Below are 24545 nucleotides of genomic sequence, written 5' to 3' on the forward strand. Positions count from 1 at the left end.
AAAAAAAAAAATAATAATGCACCCTTCATTATTATATTTTGCAACGATATTTCAAAAGTTTAGAGTAATCTCCACCGAAGGGCAGTTGATTATTCCTCTTTTGAACCAAGACAACCTTAACTAGACGCTTACCCCAGAATAACTCTTTATTTCTATAACACTTTAGTTATCGCTACTTTGGTCGAGAATATACTAACATCTTAGTAATTCTTGTAAGTGTAACCTTCCATTTTTGGGTTTCAGAAACCATATTCAACATGCGCCCGAAAGTGGAAAGTCAATATGAAAACTGATCTAAGAGAGCCCATCCCGATTTGGAGTTCGTGGCGTTTCGAATCCTATAATACAACCCTCCGAAGGGAAAGGTCGCTCCAGGACAGACATGCAGGCGCATTATAGGAATCTCATAGTGCGACCTAATGGAAGAGACCGTGGGATATGTTGTTACATACCCCTCACCCACTTACTATGAACTACTTCCCCTATTCACCTTGATATTGATCCATGCAAACACTATCTGAAGGAAGTCCGCTCCTAAGCACGGCCCAAAGCCCTGCATGGACCTCACGATGTGAACTCTTAGGGACGCTAAAGCTAAAAGTACGCTACTTCTCTCCAACTAAAATTTTCTATAACGGTTTAGGGTATAAAAAAAATACTTAGAGGTATATTTCAGCTAAATTACACATATCCTAAATCTAGGTGATAGATCCATGTATAACTCTTACACTGGATTTTAACCTATGATGTCTAGGCGAAAAACAAATTTTATTACCTCACATCTCTCACGCATGCTCATTAAAACTAGGATTATTTGACTTAGACGCTAGTTTGATCTCCAGGTAGGAGGTGTTCCGTAAACCGTCATCTTAAGAACCCCAAACATTAGACAAGATCTCCCCGGGTAAGTAAATAACTCTTTGTTTAACAAGTAATCGACCTATTCTAACTATTTAGAAAAGCCGATTGAAATTGCACCAATTTAATCCTAAGTGAGCATGCAACTTTTTCCTTTGTTATAGGTTTTAAAGTCTAGGTTATTTTATAACAATTATAAAATAAAATTATAACCATTATAACCCTAGAATCATACATCTATAACATACATACATACTTGATGATCATGCTTTAATAAAACACTTTATATTTAAAAAAAAAAAAAAAAAAAAAAACTTAACATGCATACTATATACATTATAACAATTATAACATATATTAAATACATGTACATGTTTACCTATGGTGGGATTTTAAATCTATATGGCATACTATATGCATAAAAAGATTCAAAATTTAATTAAAATATACATCAACATGTATAGTTAATTAAACACCCTAAAATGGATTGGTTTTGGCTCTTAAATTAAGCTAACAACTAAATTATTACAATAATAATTTGGTGTACTACAAAAAACCACTCTCGAACCAGCTTCAAACACCTTTGAACCATCTGGAATCGCTTAAAAACCACTCGAACCGGCCCAAAAACACCAAAAACCAAGTTGAACCGGTCAAACTGGCTCAACCAGGTCAAACGGACTGGTCCAGACCGTCTGGATCGGCTGGTCAACGGGCGCTAGCGTAGTCAATAGAAGCGGACACGGGGCAAATTGATAAAGGTGGAGCAAGCGACAAACTTGGTCAGCGCATGGGTGCACGGGTCACGTTAGTCAGATTGGGGCAGGGCAACGTGCGAGCCAGGTGCGCGTGCGAGCAACCTGGGTCGAAGCCTTCTCTCAAGTCTGGTCTAAGAGCAATCTGTCGGGTTTGATGGCCAAAATCGGGTCTGTGAGCCTTTTTCCTTCATTTTGAAGCTGCCCTTTTTCCCGGAACCGAGCAATTACATCCTAATTTCAACTCTAATGACTCTAGCAAATTTTACAAACTCTTTTCACACATTAATGCTCATAAACATGTGAGCAATTACAAATTAATACTACAAAAAAGCTTAATTTAATTGCTAAAGCATAAAAACCATTTTAGTTTCCAATCTCAATTTTATCTAATAAATTGATACCCACCACATGCAATTGAGTAAAATTAAAACATGCTCTAATACCACATGATGTAAATATAGGCATGTACAACGGAAATGAGAATCAATTTTACTCTAATTACATGATGTAAAATACTGCAGCGCTAACGCATAATATTGCAGGATTCAACAAAGATTCTAAGTGTCGCAGACAATGTCAACGTATAGTCATGCATCGAAGGGATTCAACGCAAGGAAGATTCATTGATTCAGGTTGTTTGTGTCAAATCACCACTTACAAGCATGGGCATCTACAGCTGGCGGCGTCTGAAAAAGCATCTGAGTGTCAGGCGGCTGACCAGGGTATGGAATTTAATGCAACCCCATTATCAAGTTAGTGAAGACCGACGTCTATAAATAGAAGAAATCCCATCAGATGAGAAGACTCTTAGCTTATTGTATAATTCTGAAATTTTGAGACTTAGAGCTGTGCTGTGACGAAAAGAATACAAGAGGGAAGAGAACCACCACTACCGTCGATCAAGGAATGGAGAAAGCTGAGCTCGAGAGAGAATTTTCTTCCATTTATTCTTCAAGTTGGTTGTACACGAATTTGAATTGAGCCAAAAAGGACAAGAGATTGTACTTTGTGGCTTGACTCATTTCTTTTCATCTGAATTATCATTTTCTTCATCTCATTTTATTGAGTATTGATCTTGTAAAGACAATCAATTTCTTTATGAATTCACATAATTGATCTACTTCACTTCGCCACTGTTTATTTCTTGCTTTATGTTAGATGCATCGATGACTTCAATCCATGTCTAAACGCTTAAGCCAACTAAATCACTTGGTAAAAACCACTTTAGCTTGAATTATTCGAGAGAATAAGCAAGCTAACATTAAGTTAGAAACGCTTGGTACATCTAGAGATAGACGCACTAGTGTTTTATTACATTCTATGACAAACGCATACATCCTAGAGATAGGGTATTGTATGACATTCGCATTGAGAAGTGTCGAATAGAAATATAACGCATAAACGGGGATAAATAAGTCATCTCATCCGCATCATATTCTTGTTCGTATACATCTAACTTAGATCGACGCATATCCCCTGCACTAAACTCCATTTTCACACGACCCCTAGTTTTTTACTTGACTAATGCGTTATTTTATGCGGTGAAATAATGGAAGGATTGCGTTGATGGAAAATGCATTGTGCAAACAAGTTTTCTCAGCAGGACCCAAGTATAAATCCCACTGAGTTTCCTGGTAAGCTCAGGGTCGAACTCAGGGACTAAGGAAAACAATATGCGGCAGTAATTTTTAGAACACTTTACGGTAACAGATAAATTAATGGTTTGATTGGTTTGTTGTTTGAAATATAAAAAGTATGCGGCGGATTTGAGATAAGAATGATTATGTGACAGATACACTGAGTATGCGGCAGGACGGGTTGAGAAGGTCTTTAGCTGGCGTTTCCCAAGAATGCATCAAACTATGCGATCATGCTACACTCATACGACAACGAATAATTTTCCAATGCAAATGTGGTGGCTTCTAATTTTAGGACGCATGCGATGAATGTGATAGTGTCTATAGAGCTTATTCCTAAGTCTCTACTTTTTGCCTATGCGATGATGCAAGATGCTCACAAGGACAAGGTGACCGCATACAATCATAACCTATCTCTAGGATGCATGCGATGCGTTCATAGCAAACAACGATTATTCCTAAGTTTCTATCTCTTGATTATGCGTTTCTAATCTGACTCTCCCGAGCCTAGATTCTAACCTAACTTTTCCAAGCCTAGATTCTATCCTTAGACAACCCTCCCAAGTATCTCTAATGGATGAATGATGCATACATAATACAAGATAATCGCATAGAATGAAGATCCCAGGTTATGCTAGCTAAGTGCTTCTCAACCCATTCGACAGATTTAGCTACTCATGGGTAATGTACGGAGAGTGAACAGATATAAAGATAAAATTTCCATTTCTATAAATAAGTTCAGAGTATAAAATGACAATGGAAGGTAAGGATAGAGAGCCTGGTAGCAATTCCTTGCTTCCCAACGCTTTTACACTGTTATCTCTATTCTGTTCAAAAGATGTTATTGCTTCCGCAAGAGTTGGCCCTCTCTCTGATCTCGATGCTTCTGACACTCTTCCAAGTTCACCTGAACGATCTCTTGGTATAATCTCCTTTCACTCGCTTCCACCTTCTAAGTAAAAGACAACTAAGAACAAGGCTACTTCTATCTAAAAGGAAAATTCTTTAACTGAACGAACTCCTTCACTGAAGGTGGCCTTTGGTATTTATAGAGCTTCGGGGTGAAAGGCTTCTTCGGGATGAAAGGATTCTTCTCTCTCATGATTGCATTGATGGGATGACATTAATTCTCTATCTGATGCGTTGAATATTTGTCACCGAAAAGTTGAATGTACTTACTACAGTAGATCGTTAACGACTTGTCAACTTAATTGAGAATCGACCGTCATCAACTTTCTGTCCCATCATGGTTTATTACGTTTTTCACCCAGATGCGCCCACCATGATGCGCCGGCTCTATGCGGCAACCTTCTTGAGCAAATATTCGCGAGTGCAATTTGATCGCATAGCCTTGCGTCAATGCAATCTCTTAATGCGCTCGGACGTTAATTTCTGTGGATCACATTTCCACCTTGCGTCAACGCATTTTCTGCACAAAAATACACAAGTTAGTTGTTTTAATGCGATGGACGCATGCGACCACAATATTGTGAACTTAATGCTTTTGGACGTAATATTGTATGTTTTTATCATCGCAATCCTGTATTGTTTTATAAATTAGCACTGCAATAACGTGCATTTCTGCCCGTTATCACACACCCCAAATTTAAACAATACTTGTCCTCAAGCATAAGCTAAATATTTTCTTTAGAAAGTCGACCACCTTCTCTTTCCTAGATTTCCCAAGGACGCCTTATTCAAATCCTATACACCAAAATTTCTTTAATTCTTATCCAGGTCTCTTCTTAAAATATTTCTAAAATTTAGGGACCGCAAGTTTAACTTTCAAAAAGACTTTACTAGATTCTCGGGCATCACATGATTTATTTCATAAAAAAAACTTTTTCCCTAGGTATTTTCAAATGATTTTTTATCCTTGCATATTTTAGACATTTTTTTCCTATGACCTTGCGCTGATCCAAATGCCTATCCTTCGTTTTGGCTTGCCCCCACATGTGTCATGCAGACATCTAACTACGAGCAAGGCACTATTTCTCAGTCTAAACTCATGCCCATTTGGCAGCGAAGTTGCGATCATTTTATTTATGCATTGATAACGATTCCTACCTTCGTTTTGGCTTGCCCCCACGTGTGTCATGTGGACATCTAACTACGAGTAGGATCCAATCGCAATGTTATGATTTTTTTTCAAGGCTAAAAATAGCAAGGTCGAAAAATGAATACCGCACCCCCAAATTTAAAATGCGACAATGTCCTCATTGCTAAAAGATTGAAAGAAGTCATGTGATGCTCTTAAGAAGTTTCGTAATAAGTTAGTTTGAAAGAAAGCTAGCAAACCACTAACTTCTAGAAATATTTCATGAGGTCACTGTCCTAAAATTAAGTTGACTTTAGCATATATGAAAAAAAATATAGGCATGCGTTTCATCATTGAAATCATAATTGGCAAAGAGAAATAATGCGGTGACTTACTAAATTAATCAGCATTAAATGATTTCACCAACCAAAGAGGATGCGGTGATAAAATTTTCAAAATTAAAATGCAATGCGATAGTGTAAAATTTGGAATAAAGTCAAGGAAAGATACGACCCTCAAATTTGCGTTGTTGCCTGCATTATTTGTAGATGCATCTTGCTTTGCGGCGATCTGCTTTCTTTTGATTGCGATGACGAAATAAGTAGTTGCATCTTCGTGTAGTGTCGCCGCAATTGTTTACCTCGATCGTTTGCAAAGAAAAACATTGAGAGGGTCAAATACAAAAATAAAGTTAACAAAATCGTTTACCACGATCGCATTAAAACAATATATATATATATTAATGATATAAAGACAAATAGATGATAACAGTTAAAAGAGAGGTAATGAAAGTTCATGAAGCATTGATATAAAAAAAAAGGATATTAAAAAAGGATAGTAACACAGGGACTGTTTATTTTAGGCTGGACTTTTTGCGTCCATGGCGGCTTTTTCTTCTTTTCTCGGTCCTCTGAGATTTTGACTGCCTTAATTCGGAGCTTTTCCTTGTTAATGTTCATTATGATTTCCCCCTTGCGCACATCAATTTGAGCGCGAATGGTCGAGAGGAATGGTCATCCCAATATGATGGGTGCATTTTCGTCTGCTTTATAATCCAAAATGATGAAGTCTGTCGGTAAGATGAATTTGTCAATTGAGATTGCAGCATCTTTCAACTCTCCATCGGGATGTATTCAGGATCTATTCGCAAGTAGGAGAGTCTCCGTCGTGGGCATGAGGTTGCCCATATTCAATCGTTTGAAGATTAATAGCGGCATTATGTTTATACTCGCCCCAAGATCGCATAGTTCTTGGTCACTGTAGACCCCTCCAATGGAGCATGGTATCGTGAAGATTCCTAGGTCGCACATTTTTTGTGGGATCGTTGTATTTTGTGTTACTGCCACTGTCGCAATCTTTTCTTCATGATTCTGTTTCTTTTTCAAACTTTGCAGAAATGGTGGTAGCTGTACTTCTTCTATCTTTCATTCTAGAGGCTTAAAGGTAGACACAATTTCTGGGTTCATCTTCTCCGGTTCTTCTGAATTATAAGTCAACGGGTCCTCGGTTGTTACTGCATTCAAGTTGGTCGCGATGGGTTCCTCCCTTCCCTCCACGGTCATTTTTTCACTTAGCAAGGAGACTGCTAAGCATTGTTCCTTCCCCATACCCCCAGTGTTGCGAGGGAGCTCAGTTGAGCTCGGCAAAGCTCCTTGCAGTCTATATTTGAGCTCGCCCGCAATCTGTCCTAGCTAAATTTTGAGATTTCGGATGGACGATGCTTGATTCTAAAGCACTTATTCATTCTTCTCAAGATACTACTTCAAGCTCTCTAAGGACGAAGATTGCGGTGTCTGCAAATTGCTGGCTTGGTTATGCATTGGACCATTTGTTCATGGGAAAAATCCTGGTGGCCCTTCCTTTTGCGCCACTGGTTGAAAGCTTTGTTGTTGATTTTTCCATGTGAAATTGAGGTGGTTTCTCCATCCGGGGTTGTACATATCAGAATAAGGGTTGTTCTTTATGAAGCATACTGACTGCGGATTTCCTGGGCATTCTTCCATCGGATGTGCTTCTCCACAGATGACACAACTTGTGGACGTTTGAGCAATTGTGTTGACTTGCCCTTTTTTCGCTCCCATGCTATTAATTGTGATGCCTTGTATCAAACTCATCACCGCAGTCATTTGGTTTTGAAGGGATGCGATGGCCCCGTTGTTTGCGTCACTGTCTTTAATTCTTAATCTTTGATCGCTTTCTCTCCGGTCCTCGTGATTTTTAGAAATTCAATTAAGTATATTTTTCGCCTCCTCATAAGTTTTATTGAGTGGACCACTAGTTACTGCCACATTAGCAGCCGTTTGCGATGCAGGGGTTAATCCTTGGTAGAAAATCCCCATCTGTAAGCAGTCTGGTAAGCCGTTATGTGAGCAATCTCTTACCAGCCTCTTAAACCTCGCTCAGGCGTCGCTGAGCGATTCGTCAACATCCTGTTCAAAATTGGTTATCAACTTTCTTCTTTTGGCATTCTCCATTGGAGGGAAGTATTTCTTCATAAACTTCTCTACTACTTGCTCCCATGAAGTAATCTCTCCCGGTTCGAGAGAGTACGCCCATTTTCGTGCCTAGTCACACAACGAAAATGGAAACAAAGTTAGTCAAACTTCCTCAATGGAGATATTCAGGAACACAAAAGTGTTACAGATCTCTATGAAGCTCCGAAGGTGGGCGTGCGGGTCTTCGCCACGCCTCCCACCAAACTGTCCAGCAGTCTGGATCATCTACAGCATCACCGATTTTATTTTGAATTGCGATCCATCGAGAGCGGGCTTCATGATTCCTGAGAAGAAATCGTAGAGGTTGGGCGACGCATAGTCCCGAATGGGCCTATTGCGATCGTTTGCCAATAGGATTGGATTCACCATGACATTATTTTCTTTCTTTAGCTGTTGTTGTTGGCGACTATCTCTCAGTCTTCGTCGAAACGTTCTTTCAATCTCTAGGTCGTAATGTGCCAGAGATTGAAAGCTACAAAGAAAATCAGAAAATTACTGTTAGCACACTGTATTGCCGAAGTCCCCAGCAACGAAGCCAAAACTTGATGCATTATTTTATGCGATGAAATAATGGAAGGATTACGTTGATGGAAAATGCGTTGTTCAAACAAGTTTTCTCAACAGGACCCAAGTATAAATCCCATTGAGTTTCATGGTAAACCCAGGGTCAAATCCAGGGACTAAGAAAAACAATATGCGTCAGTAATTTTTAGAACACTTTGCGGTAACAAATAAATTAATGGTTTGGTTGCATGTTTGAAATATAAAAAGTATGCGGTGGATTTGAGATAAGAATGATTATGCGACAGATACACTGAGTATGTGGCAGAACAGGTTAATAAGGTCTTTAGATAGCGTTTCCCTAGAATGCGTCAAACTATGCGATCATGCTACACTCATGCGATAACAAATCATTTCCAAAGCAAATGCGGTGGCTCATAATTTTAGGACACATGCGATGAATGCGATAGTGTCTATAGAGCTTATTCCTAAGTCTCTACTTTTTGCCTATGCGATGATGCAAGATGCACATAAGGACAAGGTGACCACATACAATCATAACCTATCTCTAGGATGCATGCGATGCGTTAATAGCAAACAACGATTATTCCTAAGTTTCTATCTCTTGATTATGCGTTTCTAATCTGACTCTCTCGAGCCTAGATTCTAACCTGACTTTTCCAAGCCTAGATTCTATCCTTAGACTACCCTCCCGAGTATCTCTAATAGACGAATGATGCATACATAATACAAGATAATCGCATGGAATGAAGATCCCAGGTTATGCTAGCTAAGTGCTTCTCAACTCATTCGATAGATTTAGCTACTCATGCATAATGTACGGAGAGTGAACAGATATAAAAATGAAATTTCCATCTCTATAAATAAGTTCAGAGTAAAAATGATAATGGAAGGTAAGGATAGAGAGCCTGGTAGAAATTTCTTGCTTCCCAAGGCTTTTACACTGTTATCTCTATTCTGCTCAAAAGATGTTCTTGCTTCTGTAAGAGTTGGTCCTCTCTCTAATCTCGACGCTTTTGGCACTCTTCCAAGTTCATCGGAATGATCTCTCAATATAATCTCCCTTCACTCGCTTCCGCCTTCTAAGTAAAAGAAAACTAGGAACAAGGCTACTTCTATCTAAAGGGAAAATTCTCTAATTGAACGAACTTCTTCACTGAAGGTGGCCTTTGGTATTTATAGAGCTTCAGGGTGAAAGGCTTCTTCTCTCTTATGATTGCATTGATGAGATGACATTAATTCTCTATCTGATGCGCCAAATATTTGTCACCGAAAAGTTGAGTGTACTTGATTCAGTAGATTGTTAATGGCTTGTCAACTTAATTTGGAATCGACCGTCATCATCTTTCTGTCCTATCATGGTTTATTATGCTTTTCACCCAGATGCGCCCACCATGATACGCCGACTCTATGCGGCAACCTTCTTGAGTAGATATTCGCAAGCACAATTTGATCGCATAGCCTTGCGTCAACACAATCTCTTAATGTGCTCAGACGTTAATTTTTGTGGATCGTATTTCCGCCTTGTGTCAATCCATTTTCTGCACAAAAATACACAAGTTAGTTGTTTTAATGCGATGAACGCATGCGACCGCAATATTGTGAACTTAATGCTTTTGGATGCAATATTGTATATTTTTATCATCACAATCCTACGTTGTTTTATAACTTAGCACTGCAATAACGTGCATTTCTGCCTGTTATGATTGACCCTTTTGTATCTTCTTGCACGCACACAACATCTTAGTGTAAATAACTCATTTCTGCATTCAATTAGGATATTTCTACAAAAGCTACAACATAAGCTCTGCATTAGTTTTAATCTGAATCCTTGAGTTCGACCTTGGACTTACCAGGTACCTGTATTGGATTTATACTTGGATCTGGTTTAGGAAAACTTGAACACCTATAGTGGAGTGTCATGCGTCCCGTTGCACATCACTAACGCATCATTCACATTTGTACTTATTTTTCAAATTACTTTATACAATACACTCCTAAGCTCGCATCACGAATTCAACGAATAGAATTCCATCTTGTGTAGTTGAGTTCCCATCTCCCAAATCAGACGAACCCCCAAAGTGGTGGGTTTGAGTTGGCGATCTGGCCACTCGCACCCATGCAAATCAAAGGACAGCTCTCAATGGCAGGAGTTCCCAACTCACTTAGGATTGAGGTCATGTTACCTCTTGTCATCCTAGTGAAGTGAAGTCTCTATCATAAATGGTGTTATATAACGAGACATTAACACTTTGTGGTTAGGTCTTATACAAATTCTTTGTATAGGACGCCCCCGCCCGCATGTCCCTACATGAATGATCAGGATCAGACCATCTGTAGCAAGTTACAACACTTGTAACTATTCTACAAAGCGAGTCACATCCGTAGTGTTACCAGGATAAGGTTTCCCTTCTTTATCCATATACTACAGACCATTTTAGTTATCACTTAAAACATGGTCCACTTGTATGACATCACATGCATGCTTAAGTTACATAATGACAACCAGGGATTTTAGTTTATTGGTTTGTGGTAAAGCAAATAAAACAGTCAATGTGCAAAGTCAAGTAGTGAAGAAAATATCATATATTATACATCACAAGCGTTCGTACAAATCGTGTTTACAAACTACAGGACATGAGACTTTAGGGAATATTCCCCAAAAAACATGTTTGTTATTCATTTAAGGGAAGTTCCTTGCGACAACTAAATTCTGGAGAGATGACGATGTAGGTTGAAACTAGGCACATCGTCTCGGATGTAGCAGTGGCTTTACAAAATAAATTCATTTTACTAGAAATGATGTAGTTCCTAGTTTAAAAAGGAACCTAATTTCTGTAAAGTATTTGATTGAACGGTCTTATTGTATCAACTTCAATGTAAATAAAGTGTTTATTTCCAAAAATGGTGTTGATGTTTGTTCTGCAAGACGCGAAAACAACCTTTATGTGCTAGGACCGTTAGCAACTAAGGCACTCCATAACACTGAAATGTTTAAATATGCAATAACTCAACATAAAATACTTAAAATTTTTCCTAAAGAAAAATGCCTAACTTTGGCTCCTTGGACTATGACACATCAATCTCAATAGGATTGAGAGGTTGGTAAAGAATTGACTTGTAAGCGAGTTAGAAGAAAAATCTTTACCTGTGTGTGAATCATGCCTTGACGGCAAAATGACTAAAAGACCTTTTATTGGAAAAGGTCACAAGGCCAAAGAACCTTTAGAGCTAGTACATTCAGACTTCTGTGGTTCGATGAATGTAAAAGTTAAGGAAGGTTACGAATATTTCGTCATCTTTACTGATGATTATTCAAGACATGGGTACGTTTATTTAATGCAACATAAGTCTGAATCTTTTGAAAAGTTCAAATAAATCAAGGTTGAAGTTGAAAATGCATTAAATAAAACAATGAAGACATTTCAATCTGATCAATGTGGAGAGTTTATGGATATGATATTCCAAAACTATTTGATAGAACGTGGAATTATATCTCAACTCTCAGCACCTGGTACTCCTCGGCATAATGGTGTATTAGAAAGGAAAAATCAAACCATGTTGGACATAGTTCGGTCTATGATGAGTTACACTTCCTTACCTGACTTGTTTCGGGGTTATGCAGTGGAGACTACAGTGTATATTTTGAACTGTGTTCCATCCAAGAGTGTTACCAGAACACCGTTGAAGTTATGGAATGGTCGTAAGCTAGTTTACTTCATTTCAGAATCTGGGGTTGCCCAACACATGTGCTTGAGGCCAATCCTAAGAAACTGGAATCTCGTTCAAAATTGTGCCTATTTGTAAGCTATCCCAAAGGAAAGAGAGGTGGTTACTTCTTTGACCCTAAAGAAAACAAAGTGTCTGTGTCGACAAACACTCTTTTCTTAGGGAATACCACATAAGGGAGCTCAAGTCTCACAGTAAAATTATGTTGAATGAACTTTCTGGAAAAAAAATGAACCTTCAATAAGAGTTGTTGAAGAACCCAAAACCTCAACAAGATTTGTTGAAGTTGGATCATCTAGTAAGTCAAATCCACCTCAAGTGTTGAGGGAACCTCGACGCAGTGGGAGGGTTGCGAACCCACCTATCCATTACATGGATTTAACTAAAATCTTTGTTATGGTAGCTAACGAAGATGTTGAGTATCCATCGTCTTACAAGAAGGCAATGGAGGATGTTGACAAAGATGAGTGGATCTTGAAATTTAGTTAATGTACTTTAATTCAGTATTGGATTTTATAGACCAACCTGATGGGGTAAAATTTATAGGTTGCAAATGGATCTACAAGAGAAAACGGGGTGCTGATAGGAAAGTGTAAACCTTCAAGGCTAGACTGGTGGCAAAGGGTTATACCTAGGTTGAATGAGTCGATTATGGGGAGACTTTCTCACCTATTGCCATGCTAAAGTCTATTAGAAATATCCTATCCATTGCCTCATATTATGACAATGAGATTTGGAAAATTGACGTCAAGAATGCTTTTTTGAATGGAAATCTTGAGAAGGCCATCTATATGAAGCAGCTCGAAGGATTCATAACTCAAGGTCAATAGAAATCCATTTTTTGAAAGATTATGGCTTTTGCCGACTTAATCGGTCCATTTATGAAGTGATGCAAGCTTCTTGATCTTAGAATATAAGGTTTGATACTGCGATCAAATCTTATAGCTTTGATCAAAATGTTGATGAACCTTGTGTGTACAAGAGGATCGTCAACAGTTCAATAGCTTTCTTATTATTATATGTAGACGATATCCTACTCATTGGGAATGATGTAGGTCTACTGACTCAAATTAAGAACTGGCTAATGACCCAATTCCAAATGAAAGATTTGGGAGAGGCTCAGTTTGTTATGGGAATTCAGATCTTTAGAGATCGAAAGAACAAAATGTTAGCTCTGTCTTAAGCATCATACATTGACAAAATACTTGTTAAATATTCAATGCATTCCAAGAGAGACTTACTACCTTTTAGGCATGGAGTGATATTTTCTAAGAAACAATGTCCTAAGACACCTCGGGAGGTTGAGAAGATGAGACAGATCCCCTATGCATCAGTTATTGCCAGCCTAATGTATACGATGTTATGTACAATACCTGACATATGCTATGCGGTGGAGATAGCTCATAGATATCAGTCTAATCCAGGATTTGATCATTGGACCGCCGTTAAGAACATCATCAAGTATCTAAGGAGAATGAGGGACTATGTGCTCGTGTATGATTCTAAAGATTTGATCCTTATGGTATACACGGATTTTGATCTTCAGACTGATAAGAATTCTAGGAAATCCACATCAGGATCAATGTTCACTCTTAATGGAGGAGCAGTAGTCTGAAGGAGTACCAAGCAAGGGTGCATTGCTGACTCACTATGAAGGTCAAGTATGTAACGGCTTGTGAAGCTATTTGGCTCAAGAAATTCTTGACGGATCTGGAATTCATTCCAGACATGTCAAATCTCATCACACTTTATTGTGATAATAGTGGTGATGTGGCTAATTCCCGAGAGCCTAGTAGTCATGAGCGCGACAAACACATCGATCGGAAATATCATCTCATCGGAGCACAATGTTGCTAATCTGTTTATAAAAGCCCTCACGGCTAAGGAGTTTGAGGGTCACCTACAGAGTATGGGTCTATGGGACAGAACATGTTTAGACTAGGGAAAGTAGGAGATTTGTATTGGGCGATTTGTGCCAGAGTTTATTGATTTTTGTACTTTGTATTATAGTTTGACTTTTACACTGTACACCCCACTAGCTTTAGGTCAAGTGGAAGATTGTTGGGGTTGATGCCCTAAATCTTGTAGTGTTCTATAGTTTGTAATTGTAATGTATAAACGTTTTATTTTTGTAATAAAATATTTGATGTTTTATTTCAAAATTAGTTACATTAACCACAAACCAATAAACTAACATCCAGTGTTATTTTATAGCTTAAACATGTATGTAGAGACATATGGGTGGATCATGTTTAAGTGATAACCTAAATGGTATGTAGTAGACGGATAAGGCTGGATACCTTATCATGGTGACACTACGAGTATGACCACTTTGTAGGTGTTACAATTGTTGTAAAGTGCTATAAATAATTTGATCCTAATTATTCGTATGAAGACATGTGAGCGGGGATATTCTATATAAAGAAGTTATAAGACCGGACCATGAAATGTTTAGTGTCATTATATAATATCGTTCATAATAAAGACTTATATTTCACCAAGATGACCATAGCTAATGTGACCTAAATCCTGCGTGAGTTGTGAATTTCTACCTATAAGGCGCTCCTTTGATTTGTATAACTGAGAGTGGCCAGTTCATCGACTCAACAAGCCTACCATTTTGAGGATTCGTCTGATTGGGGAGCTGGAAAAACAGCTACACAAGAAGAAATTCATTCATTCCCTAATATCGGGGCAAATAGATAAATTACTCCCTCAAGGACTGATTCCAGGGCTTTAACAATGTGGCATCACACACTCTCCTAGCTCGAGAGGGGTTTGATCATAGTTGAACTATGATCTATTGTTCATAGAGGGATCAGTGATACTTAAGGAGTTAGATGTAACTGTAGGGTCGAAACGATAATTTTGGTCCAGCTATACTTACGAGTAATTTGTGAAGGGTCATCATACCATTAATTGGTTATATCCAATGGATACAAAAATATATATGCAGTGCGAATAGTGTAGTTTTCAGTCTTTAATGGAGTGTCCGACAGTTAACGGATGATGAATAATTTAATTAAAGAGTAATTAATTTTTCATGTATCATTGGAGCTTTAAGCTACATATCCATGAGGTCCCCTTAGTAGCTCAGCAAAATTTAATGAGAATCAGTTTTTGGATTAATTTTGAATTGTTCAAATTAATTGAAGGAATTGATTATATATGATATAATTACTATAATGTTCTTTGATACATTATAATATTAAGTATTTATGAGAGGAAATAAATATTTGAATATGATTCAAATATTAATTATATGAATTGGATTCATATAGTTGAATTTAATATAAATGTGATTTATATTAAAAGTTATTAATGAGAGAAATTAAACTATAGGTTATATTGTATTGGATACAATGTTAAACTATAGGCTATATGTTATATTTGATGTAACATATAGTTTAATATATTTAATATGATAAAGTTGTTATTATATATATATACACTAAAGTATGTTATTAAGATTAAAGTTAATTTAATTTAATTTAATTTTTTAATTTCATCACAGTTTTAGGGAGGGAGTTGTAACAACTCCCCCTTTTTCTCTCACAATGTGCAAGAGTGACTTATAGCTTCTACTGTCTTCTTCTTCCTGAAAATTAAACACAGAATAGTTCTATGATCCTAGAGAAGAGAATCCCCTGCTCTTTCCTCCTTCCTCTAAAAAAAAGAACTCTCTCAATCCAAAATCACCGAAGCCCACACTTCATGGATTCTCGCCAGAGAATACTGAGGTTCCCAAATGGTATTGTCTAATTTGCCAATTATTGGATTTTGTTCATGATTTACACAGAGGAGAAGGATTCGTGAAGAAAGTCTTCAAAGGTAAGGGTTTTCTAAATCCCATTTATTTTATTCATAAATTAGCATGTTGTATTTGTATTTGTGAATACATAATTGTTCTTTTCATCTATAAAACTAGAATTATGTAAAAATTGGAAATTGGGAAGATCCGCTTTCGGGTAAGGATCCCCTCACAAGGGTTCCTTCAAGGATGATCCCAAATAAGCATGAGTTTATATTTAGCTCAGGATTATGATTAAGTTACCTTAGGTCATCAAATTGAAATAGTCAGTTTTAATAGTAAACGATTGTTATAAAGAAAAAATGACTATTTCGTGGTCTGGTCTTTTACAAATTTCTTTTGCATAGGATGTCTCTACTCGCATGTTTCCACATGAACGATTTCGGGATCACATCGTTTGTATTAGTATACAAAGTAGATCGCATTTATAGTGTCCCCAGGATGAGGTACCCAATCTCATCCATATACTTATAGATCTTTTAGGCTATATACTATAACTTGATCCTCTTTTATGTCTCTACATAAAGGTAAAGTATTCATACTATAGTCATGGGTTCATTTATTGGATTTTATAATAGAGTGCAATTTCAATAATACTTTTATTGAAAAAATATAATATGTTTCACATATTACGAATTACGAGTTTTAGGACATTCCCAATAATCTTTCATTTGGACTAAAACTCTATGGGTTACAGATATATACAAATATACAATGTTGAGAAAGGAGAAAATACTATAAACGAGGGCATCTATATACTCTTGACATTCTCCCACTTGCCCTAGATTTATGAAGCTCATAGTCCTAGTCCTACCAGGTGACCCTCAAACACTTTAGCCAGGAGAGTCTTCGTAATTGAATCGACAAGATTATCCTCAGAGGCTATTTTCATGACTATCATGTCTCCTCTGTGTATGATCTCCCTAATGAGATGGCACTTTTGCTCGATGTGTTTTCTGCGCTTGTAGCTCCTAGATTCCTTTGAGTTGGTAACTGCTTCACTATTATCACAATATAGGGTGATCGATAGATGCATATTGGGAATCACTTCCAAATTTATCGGGAATTTTTTTAGCCATACCGCTTCTTTAGCTACTTCACATGCAGCTACATATTCAGCTTCCATAGTGGACTCAGCAATACAATTCTTTTTTATGTTTTTCCACACTATAGCTCATTCATTTAGAGTGAATACTTGTCTTGAAGTGAATTTCCTATAATCTACACCAGTCTCAAAATCAGAATCAGTGTATCCCATAAGGATCAAATCTCTAGAACCATACACGAGCATATAGTCCCTCGTTCTCTGAAGATACTTGAGGACGCTCTAAACAGTAGTCTAATGGCTATCACCAATGTTGGACTGGAATCTGTTAACAATTCCAACTGCAAAGCATATGTCGGGATGTGTACATAACATAGCGTACATCAAGCTCCCGATTGCTAATGCATTAGGAATTCTTTTCATTTCCTCAACTTCTTGATATGTCTTAGAATATTGTTCCTTGGACAAATGAATTTCATGTCTAAAAGGTAGCATGCCCTTCTTGGAATTTTGCATGTTATGTCTTGAAAACATTTTGTCAATATAAGATGGTTGAGATAGCGCTAGCGTTCTGTTCTTGCGATTCCGAACAATTTGGGTTCCAAGAACATATTGTGCATTTCCCAGTTCTTTCATTTGAAATTGTGATGCTAGCCAAGTCTTTACATCAGCAATGAATCTGGTGTCATTCCCAATGAACATGATATCATCAACATAACTTACCAAGCAAGCTACAATTTTGACTATTTTCTTGTAAACACAAGGTTTGTCAACATTCTATTCAAAGCCATAAGATTTGATCGCAGTGTCAAACCTTATATTCCAGGATCGAGATGCTTGTTTTAATCCATAAATAGGTCTATTAAGCTTGCAAACTTTTTGCTCCCTACCCTATTCAATAAACTCTTCTGGTTGAGACATATAAATACTTTTGTCAAGATGACCATTAAAAAAAGTTGTCTTGACATCCATTTGCCAGATTTCATAATCATAGAAAGTAGCAATGGATATAGCAATAGGATAAAAAGTTTATTCATAATCTACACCATCTTTTTGGGTAAAACCTTTTGCCACGAGTCTAACTTTGTAGGTTTGCACCTTACCAGTTTAGTCTCGCTTTCTCTTGTAGATCTATTTGCAATCAATAGGTTTTACCCCATCTAGTTGATCTACAAGTCCCTAGACATAATTGAAGTATATTGACTTCATTTCTAGGTCCATGGCTTTTATCCATTGATCTTAATCTACATCTTCCATTGCCTGTTTAAAGGTCAATTGATCCTCTAAGCCATCGTCGGGTATGATAACCTGAGTTTCTGTTGAACCCATATAGCGGTCAAGCTATCGAATAACCTTCCCACTACGTCGAGGCATTCTTAACCATGAGAAGAATGTGATGGATCAACAACTTTTGTTGAAGGACTAGCTTCATCAACAACTCTTGTTGATTTATCTGTAGATTATTTGGACATCTCGTCTAATACTAGTTTACTGTGAGGTTGATGATTTCTTATGTGATCTTCTTCTAAGGATGTAGCATTTATAAATATTTTATCTTATTGAGGATCATAAAATAGACCATGTTTCATTTCTCTAGTGTATCCTACAAATAGGCATATTTTTTAACATCGTTCCAATTTCTTAGGGTTTTGCACCAACACGTATGTGGGGCATCCCCAAATTCTGAAATGACGTAAACTACCTTTACATCCTTTCCATAACTCATACGGTGTTTCTAAAACACTTTTTTAGGGAACCACGTTCAGTATATGTATAGCAGCTTGTACTGTATACCCCCCAAAAGGACTGGGGTAACTGGGCATAATTCATCATTAAACAAACCATGTCTAATAAGGTTTGATTTCTCCTTTCTGCTACATCATTATGTTGTGGTGTACCAGGTGTTATGAGCTAGCATTGAATTCCATGTTCTACCAAATAGTTATGGAATTCATATACTCACCACCATGATCTGATTGTAGTGTTTTAATCCTTTTACCTAATAGGTTATTAACCTTAGTCTTATACTCTTTGAATTTTCCAAGAGTCCCAAACTTATGATGCATTAGGTAAACATGGTCATATCTAGAATAATCATCAATAAAACTGACGTAATATATAGATCCTCCCCGAGCTTTAACACTCATCGGACCACAAAATTTGTCATGTACACTACTACAAAATCTACATTACTTGACACTTGTAGTTTTTAATTATTTGACGTTTCTATGGAAAAAGCGTCAAGTAATATGATTTTGGACAAAAAAATGTCAAGTAAAAGGGTTAAAAAAGCGGAGATTGACGGAATATTTCGGATATTTTCACGCAAACCTTTACTTGACACGATTTTCGTGTCAAATAATATAAGATCTTACTTGACACGTTTCACGTGTCAAGTATAAAAAGCTCTTACTTGACATTTTTTTCGTGTCAAGTAAAATGGTTAAAAAAACAGAGATTGACGGAATATTTCGAATATTTTCACGCGAATCTTTACTTGACACGATTTTCCTGTCAAGTAATATAAGATCTTACTTGACACGTGAAACATGTCAAGTATAAAAAGCTCTTAATTGACATTTTTTAGTGTCAAGTAAAATATTAAAAAAAAAAAAATCACCTAATAATATTTGTTTTCTTACTTTAATGAAAAGCCCTAAATTTATAATTTCATTTTCTTCATTTCTCTCCTTCCCCAAACTCTTGGTCGTCCGCATTTCTCCTAGTCGCCACCGCCCGCATTTTTCTAGTCCGTCAGTGTTGTCGCCCATGATCGTCCGCTGCTGGTGGTGTCATTCGATTTTCTTCGTTTTAGGTTGGAGATGACTGCCGACAAGATAATCGAGGTAACTTTTGGCACGTTGTCCTCCAGAAGCCGATGAGATATTCAGGAAAATGAAGAAGACTATGTATTAGAGATTGTACTCACTATACTAAAGAAATTAATACGAATACAAAGTTTAAATTCCACGAACTCAATTTCTCCAAAAATCTCATCGAACAATATATGTATTATTAATAGGTTATGAACTAAAAAAAATGTGGAATAAGGTAACACAATTATTTTTTAGGGGGAAATATTGTTTTTTTAATTATAATTTAAAATATATACAAAACAATGTTTTCTAAATTAACCCGGTAAAAGTCAAGGCGATGTCATTTAAATGTTTTATTCTCGCTTTCTTTCCCATTTCTCCCCTCTTCTCAGTTTCACCGAGGATTTGTCTTGTCGAAGAAGAAATTTGCAGAAAACCCTTGCTTTTTCACCTTTGCACAGCAAAGATCTTGTTCTTTCTCTCGATTTGAGGTCAGGTCCATCAGAACTATCAATTTTCTTCTTCCTTTTCGTTACTCCACCAAAATTTTTGTTGATTTACTTTTGTAGTTTGTGGGATTTTCTTACAGAATTCGCGAAGATGACCCAAGACGCCGAGATGAAAGATCTTCCTGCTCCATTGTCGTCTCCTTCCTCTTCAGCTTCCCCCTCAACTCTACAGAGTAAGTAAATTTTACCCATATTTTCTCATTCTTGCTTTTCTGCGTTGTTTATTTGAATGCGACTCTTTACTGGTGTTTTAGGGATTGGGATATCTTTCAATATATTAGATGTTTAGTCTTTAGAGAATCATTCAATTCTTTAGAGTTCTTTGTGTTGAGATTTATTCGTGATTTCATTTGTCAAACAGATTTGAAAGAGATTGTGTACCTCATTGAGACCCGTGCCTATGCCCAGGAGGTTTGGCGCATTGTTCGTGCCATTCGTCTAACTATGGCATTGAGGCGGAAGTTGAAGGCTTCTGTCCTTTCTCAATTTATGAATCTTGTTCTCCCCTCTGGGTCCGAGGTTCACACTAGGTTATCATCATTTCTTCCAAAGGTACTTAGAAATCATTAGCTAGTTTGTTCTTTTGTTACTGAGTGGGTATGATCAGTGTAAGTTATGGTTCATGGTGGTAGTGTTCCGAGTCTTCTAATTATTGCATAATTGCTTAGGAGGATGACTGTGAAATGGATGTTGACACCGCAACACAAGCTCCTGCCAAACACCCTTTGCCCGAGATAGAGATATTTTGCTACTTAATTGTGCTAATACTTTTGATTAATCAGAAGAAATATGACGATGTAAGATTTTATGCAAATGAATTAGTGTTTTTCTCTTATCTCTGAATGACACTATTTAGCCTCCCCCCACTGGAACTCTTTTCTATTATCTTCACTTTGTTTTCATATATTAGTACTGTCAAACTCACATTCTATTAATGATTTATTGTTTGTGTTCTGTGCAAGATCGAGATTGTGTCAAGTTGCATTTGAAACTCATGATTTTATTAACTTATATCTTTCCTTTTTCTTTTAAAAAAATAGTGTTTTTCTTATTTTTCCCTTTAACTTTTGGCTGTCTATCCTTACACTTACTGAACATTTCAGGCTAAGGCTTGTGCCTCAGCAAGCATTGCACGGCTTAAGAACCTTAATAGGAGAACAGTCGACGTTTTAGCATACAGGCTCTACTTCTATTACTCCCTCAGCTATGAACTCACTGGTGATCTTTCTAAAATAAGGGAGTGAGTTTATCATCTAAATTGTAATAGGGTGGTGGTAGTTAATTTTATGCCTCTGTATGGGTTTTGCAAGGGTACAATTCCATAAATGTGTTGGGATCATTGTACTTGAAAGTTTTTTGTACTCTGCTCTACCTTGATATAATGAGCTACCTTCAAGTTCTATACTAATTAGTTGTGTATTTTATTTAGTGATCATTGGTCGTTAATTGTTATCAAGGCGTATGATGATGTGGTGTACTATACTCATTGAGAACAAGTTCACAAGAAGATATCAAACACATAACAAATATGTAAGCTAACTTTTTTTTTTTTTTTTTTTTTGTGTAAAGTTTATTTCATTCTAAATATTATACTATACTCTTTGACGAATGTAGGACAATGACCATTTTCCAATCTCAAAAAAATTGCAAAGGACTCGAAAAACCACATTCTGGAAAACAGTAAAGGTAAGTATAAGAGTATTGAAAAAATTAATAGAATGATATTTATTTAATGCATCTGTATGATATGTGTAATAATTATTGATTTTGTATTGTAGTGTCCTTTACAAGTGGGAACTGTCGAATGTGGGTATTACGTTATGAGATATATGCGAGAATTCTTGACTAAAAAGAAGAATATTATAACAGATACGGTATGTCTTTAAACTACTTATATATATATTGTAACATTATAGATAGTGTAAATAGTAAATAAATATGTATATCTCACTTTCTATGTTTTATAGATTGATACGAGGAGCTCGTACTCGCAACTTGAATTGGATGAAGTACGCATGGAATGGGCTGAATATTTAGGTCGCTATATTTGATGGACTTCCTATAAATTGTGTATGTGGCTACATGGGAATGCCAAAAAAAAAAAATTGTGTAAATGTTTTGTTCAGCCATTATAGGTTATATACTTCAAAGAAATGTGTGGTAGAGGATAGAATTTTAGTCTTGTGATTTTTGAAATACATAACACATATAGATTGGTCTTACAATTGTGGAATCATCATATATTGGGGTGGGTTGATAGAGTAATGTAAATTTTTGGAATTATCGTACTGTTATATGATTCGTCTTGTAAATTTTGAAATCGTTCACGTAGAATAGAAGAATGGAATTGTTTATTTTAGTATTTTCAATTTTTATGTTGGATGTATTGGGCTGATATGTAAACCTAAAGTATATGTGCAACTGTTTAGTTGATGGAATTGTCTTATTGGAACAAATGTAATGCATGAAATGAGAAATGGAAATTAAATTTGAATGTTTAATTTGGAAAAAAAAAAAACATAGATGACATTGGAAATGTGTCAAGAATTAGATTAGTTTACCATTATTTCGTGTCAAGATCAAAATATATTTGACAAATAAAAAATGTCAAGAATAATCACAATAATAAGTGCCAATAATTAATACACTTGACCTATTATTAGTGTCACGTATATTATATTTCTTGATATGAAAATTGTGTCAAGAATTATTTTTCTTGACGTTTTTACAGTGTCAAGTTATCACACTATACTTGACACTCGAATGGTTGACGCTTTTATAAGTATCAAGTATACCTTTTACTTGACATTGGAAAAACGTTTAAGTAATCCAATTTCTGTAGTAGTGGTATAAGTTCTAAAGGTTATTTGGCTCTAAGATCTTTTTCCTAGAAAAGATCTTTTAGTCATTTTTCCCTCAAGATATGATTCACATGGAGGTAAAGATCTGTCTTATAACTTGTTTAGATGACTATTTTTTTTATCAATCTCTCAATCAGGTTGAGATTTATGTGATCAAGTCTTAAATGTCAAAGATAGGCATTAAGAGAAATCTTTCTTTTCTTATTATGAGTTTCTGCTGTTTTAAACATCTCTATATTTAAAATAGCTTTTGCCTCAATTGGTTTTAACACATACAAATTATTTTCAAGTTTACCTGTACACATGCGAACACCTTTTGAACTAGTGAACACTTCATTTACATCAAAAGTGACTTTATACATATGTTCCAGTAAATAAGATACAAAGATTAAGTTCATTTTCATTTTAGGAACAAAATATACATTTTATTGGAAAATGTAAGAATCTTCAAAACATAACTTGATGTTTCCCACTGCTTATGTTGAAATGACTTCACCCGTTCCCACCTTGAAAGTCATTTTGTTTTCTGATAGCTGTGTCCAAGAACTAGTTTCATGAATGAAAGTGCAAATATGATTAGTGACGCCTAAATCTAGTATTCAGGTTAAGTGAAAAATTTTCACTAAACATGTTTCCATTACAAGTAAATCAAATTTACCTTGATTTGCCTTCTCAGTTTTCTTTTCCGTAAGATACTTAGGGCAATTGTGTTTCTAGTGCCTGGTTACAATGGAAATAGTTTTTCTTTTTCGATTTTAGTCCTGCTCGTAGTAGCAAGAGTTTGTTTCTTCCCTTTTCCCTTTTTCTTCATTTGGATACTTTTATCCTTTGAAGATCCAGACTTCTTTTCAGAGGGTTTTGAACTAGATAATGAACCCTTCTGAAAATTCCTTTGGAAAACAATATTTGTTTCCCCTTCTTTATTTTTCACTAAAGATCGATAAGTCTAGAGTTCATTCAAGAGGGTTGTCAAGTTGTAATCAATCTTAATTACAGCTTTTGTACGAAATGTTAGAAAACTCTTCGAAAGAGATTCCATTATCATACTCACTTGACTCCTCTCGTCTATGACAACACTATTTGCTTCTGCCATGTTGAAGTGGACCATCATGTCCAGGACATGTTCTCTAACAGAAGTCCCCTACTTCATACGCGAATTGTAAACGTATTTTATAGCATCATGTCGTATTGATGAGGATGACTGTCCAAACATCCATTGCAACGACTCCTTGATCTCTTTAGAAATGACCATGGATTCATGCTTTTTAGTAAGCACATCATATATGTTTGCTAAAACATAGGCTCTGGCTTTTTCATTAGCTCGGACTCATCTGTCATAAGCATCCTGAATATTTTGGGTTGCATTAGGATTGGGAAGAGAAGGACGTTCCTCTGTTAAAACGAATCTTAGGTCATCAACTATTAGTATCATGTTTATGTTTGACTTCCAATTTGAATAATCCTCT

General features: G+C 36.3%; 1 protein-coding gene across 4 annotated transcripts; it reads left to right on the forward strand.

The window, feature by feature from the left end:
- Positions 1-19934: 19934 nt before the first annotated feature.
- On the forward strand, positions 19935-22580 carry LOC120074997 (putative 26S proteasome non-ATPase regulatory subunit 3). 4 transcript variants are annotated; one of them, XM_039028127.2, is made up of 9 exons: positions 19935-20200; positions 20299-20391; positions 20580-20770; positions 20887-21015; positions 21322-21436; positions 21648-21748; positions 21833-21904; positions 21997-22092; positions 22186-22580. In XM_039028127.2, exons 2-6 carry the CDS (start codon positions 20310-20312, stop codon positions 21662-21664), a joined length of 534 nt encoding a protein of 177 aa, XP_038884055.1. In that variant the 5' UTR covers positions 19935-20200; positions 20299-20309; the 3' UTR covers positions 21665-21748; positions 21833-21904; positions 21997-22092; positions 22186-22580. The 4 variants fall into 4 exon arrangements, with proteins under 4 accessions (XP_038884055.1, XP_038884054.1, XP_090168707.1 ...); XM_039028126.2 differs by having other exon boundaries at positions 20033-20200; positions 21322-21458; XM_090312581.1 differs by lacking the exon at positions 20887-21015 and having other exon boundaries at positions 20033-20200; positions 21322-21458.
- Positions 22581-24545: the final 1965 nt, after the last annotated feature.

Source organism: Benincasa hispida, chromosome 4 (genome assembly GCF_027475165.1).
Source record: "Benincasa hispida cultivar pf3 chromosome 4, pf3_genome.v1.1, whole genome shotgun sequence".
NCBI classification, from domain to species: Eukaryota; Viridiplantae; Streptophyta; class Magnoliopsida; order Cucurbitales; family Cucurbitaceae; genus Benincasa; species Benincasa hispida.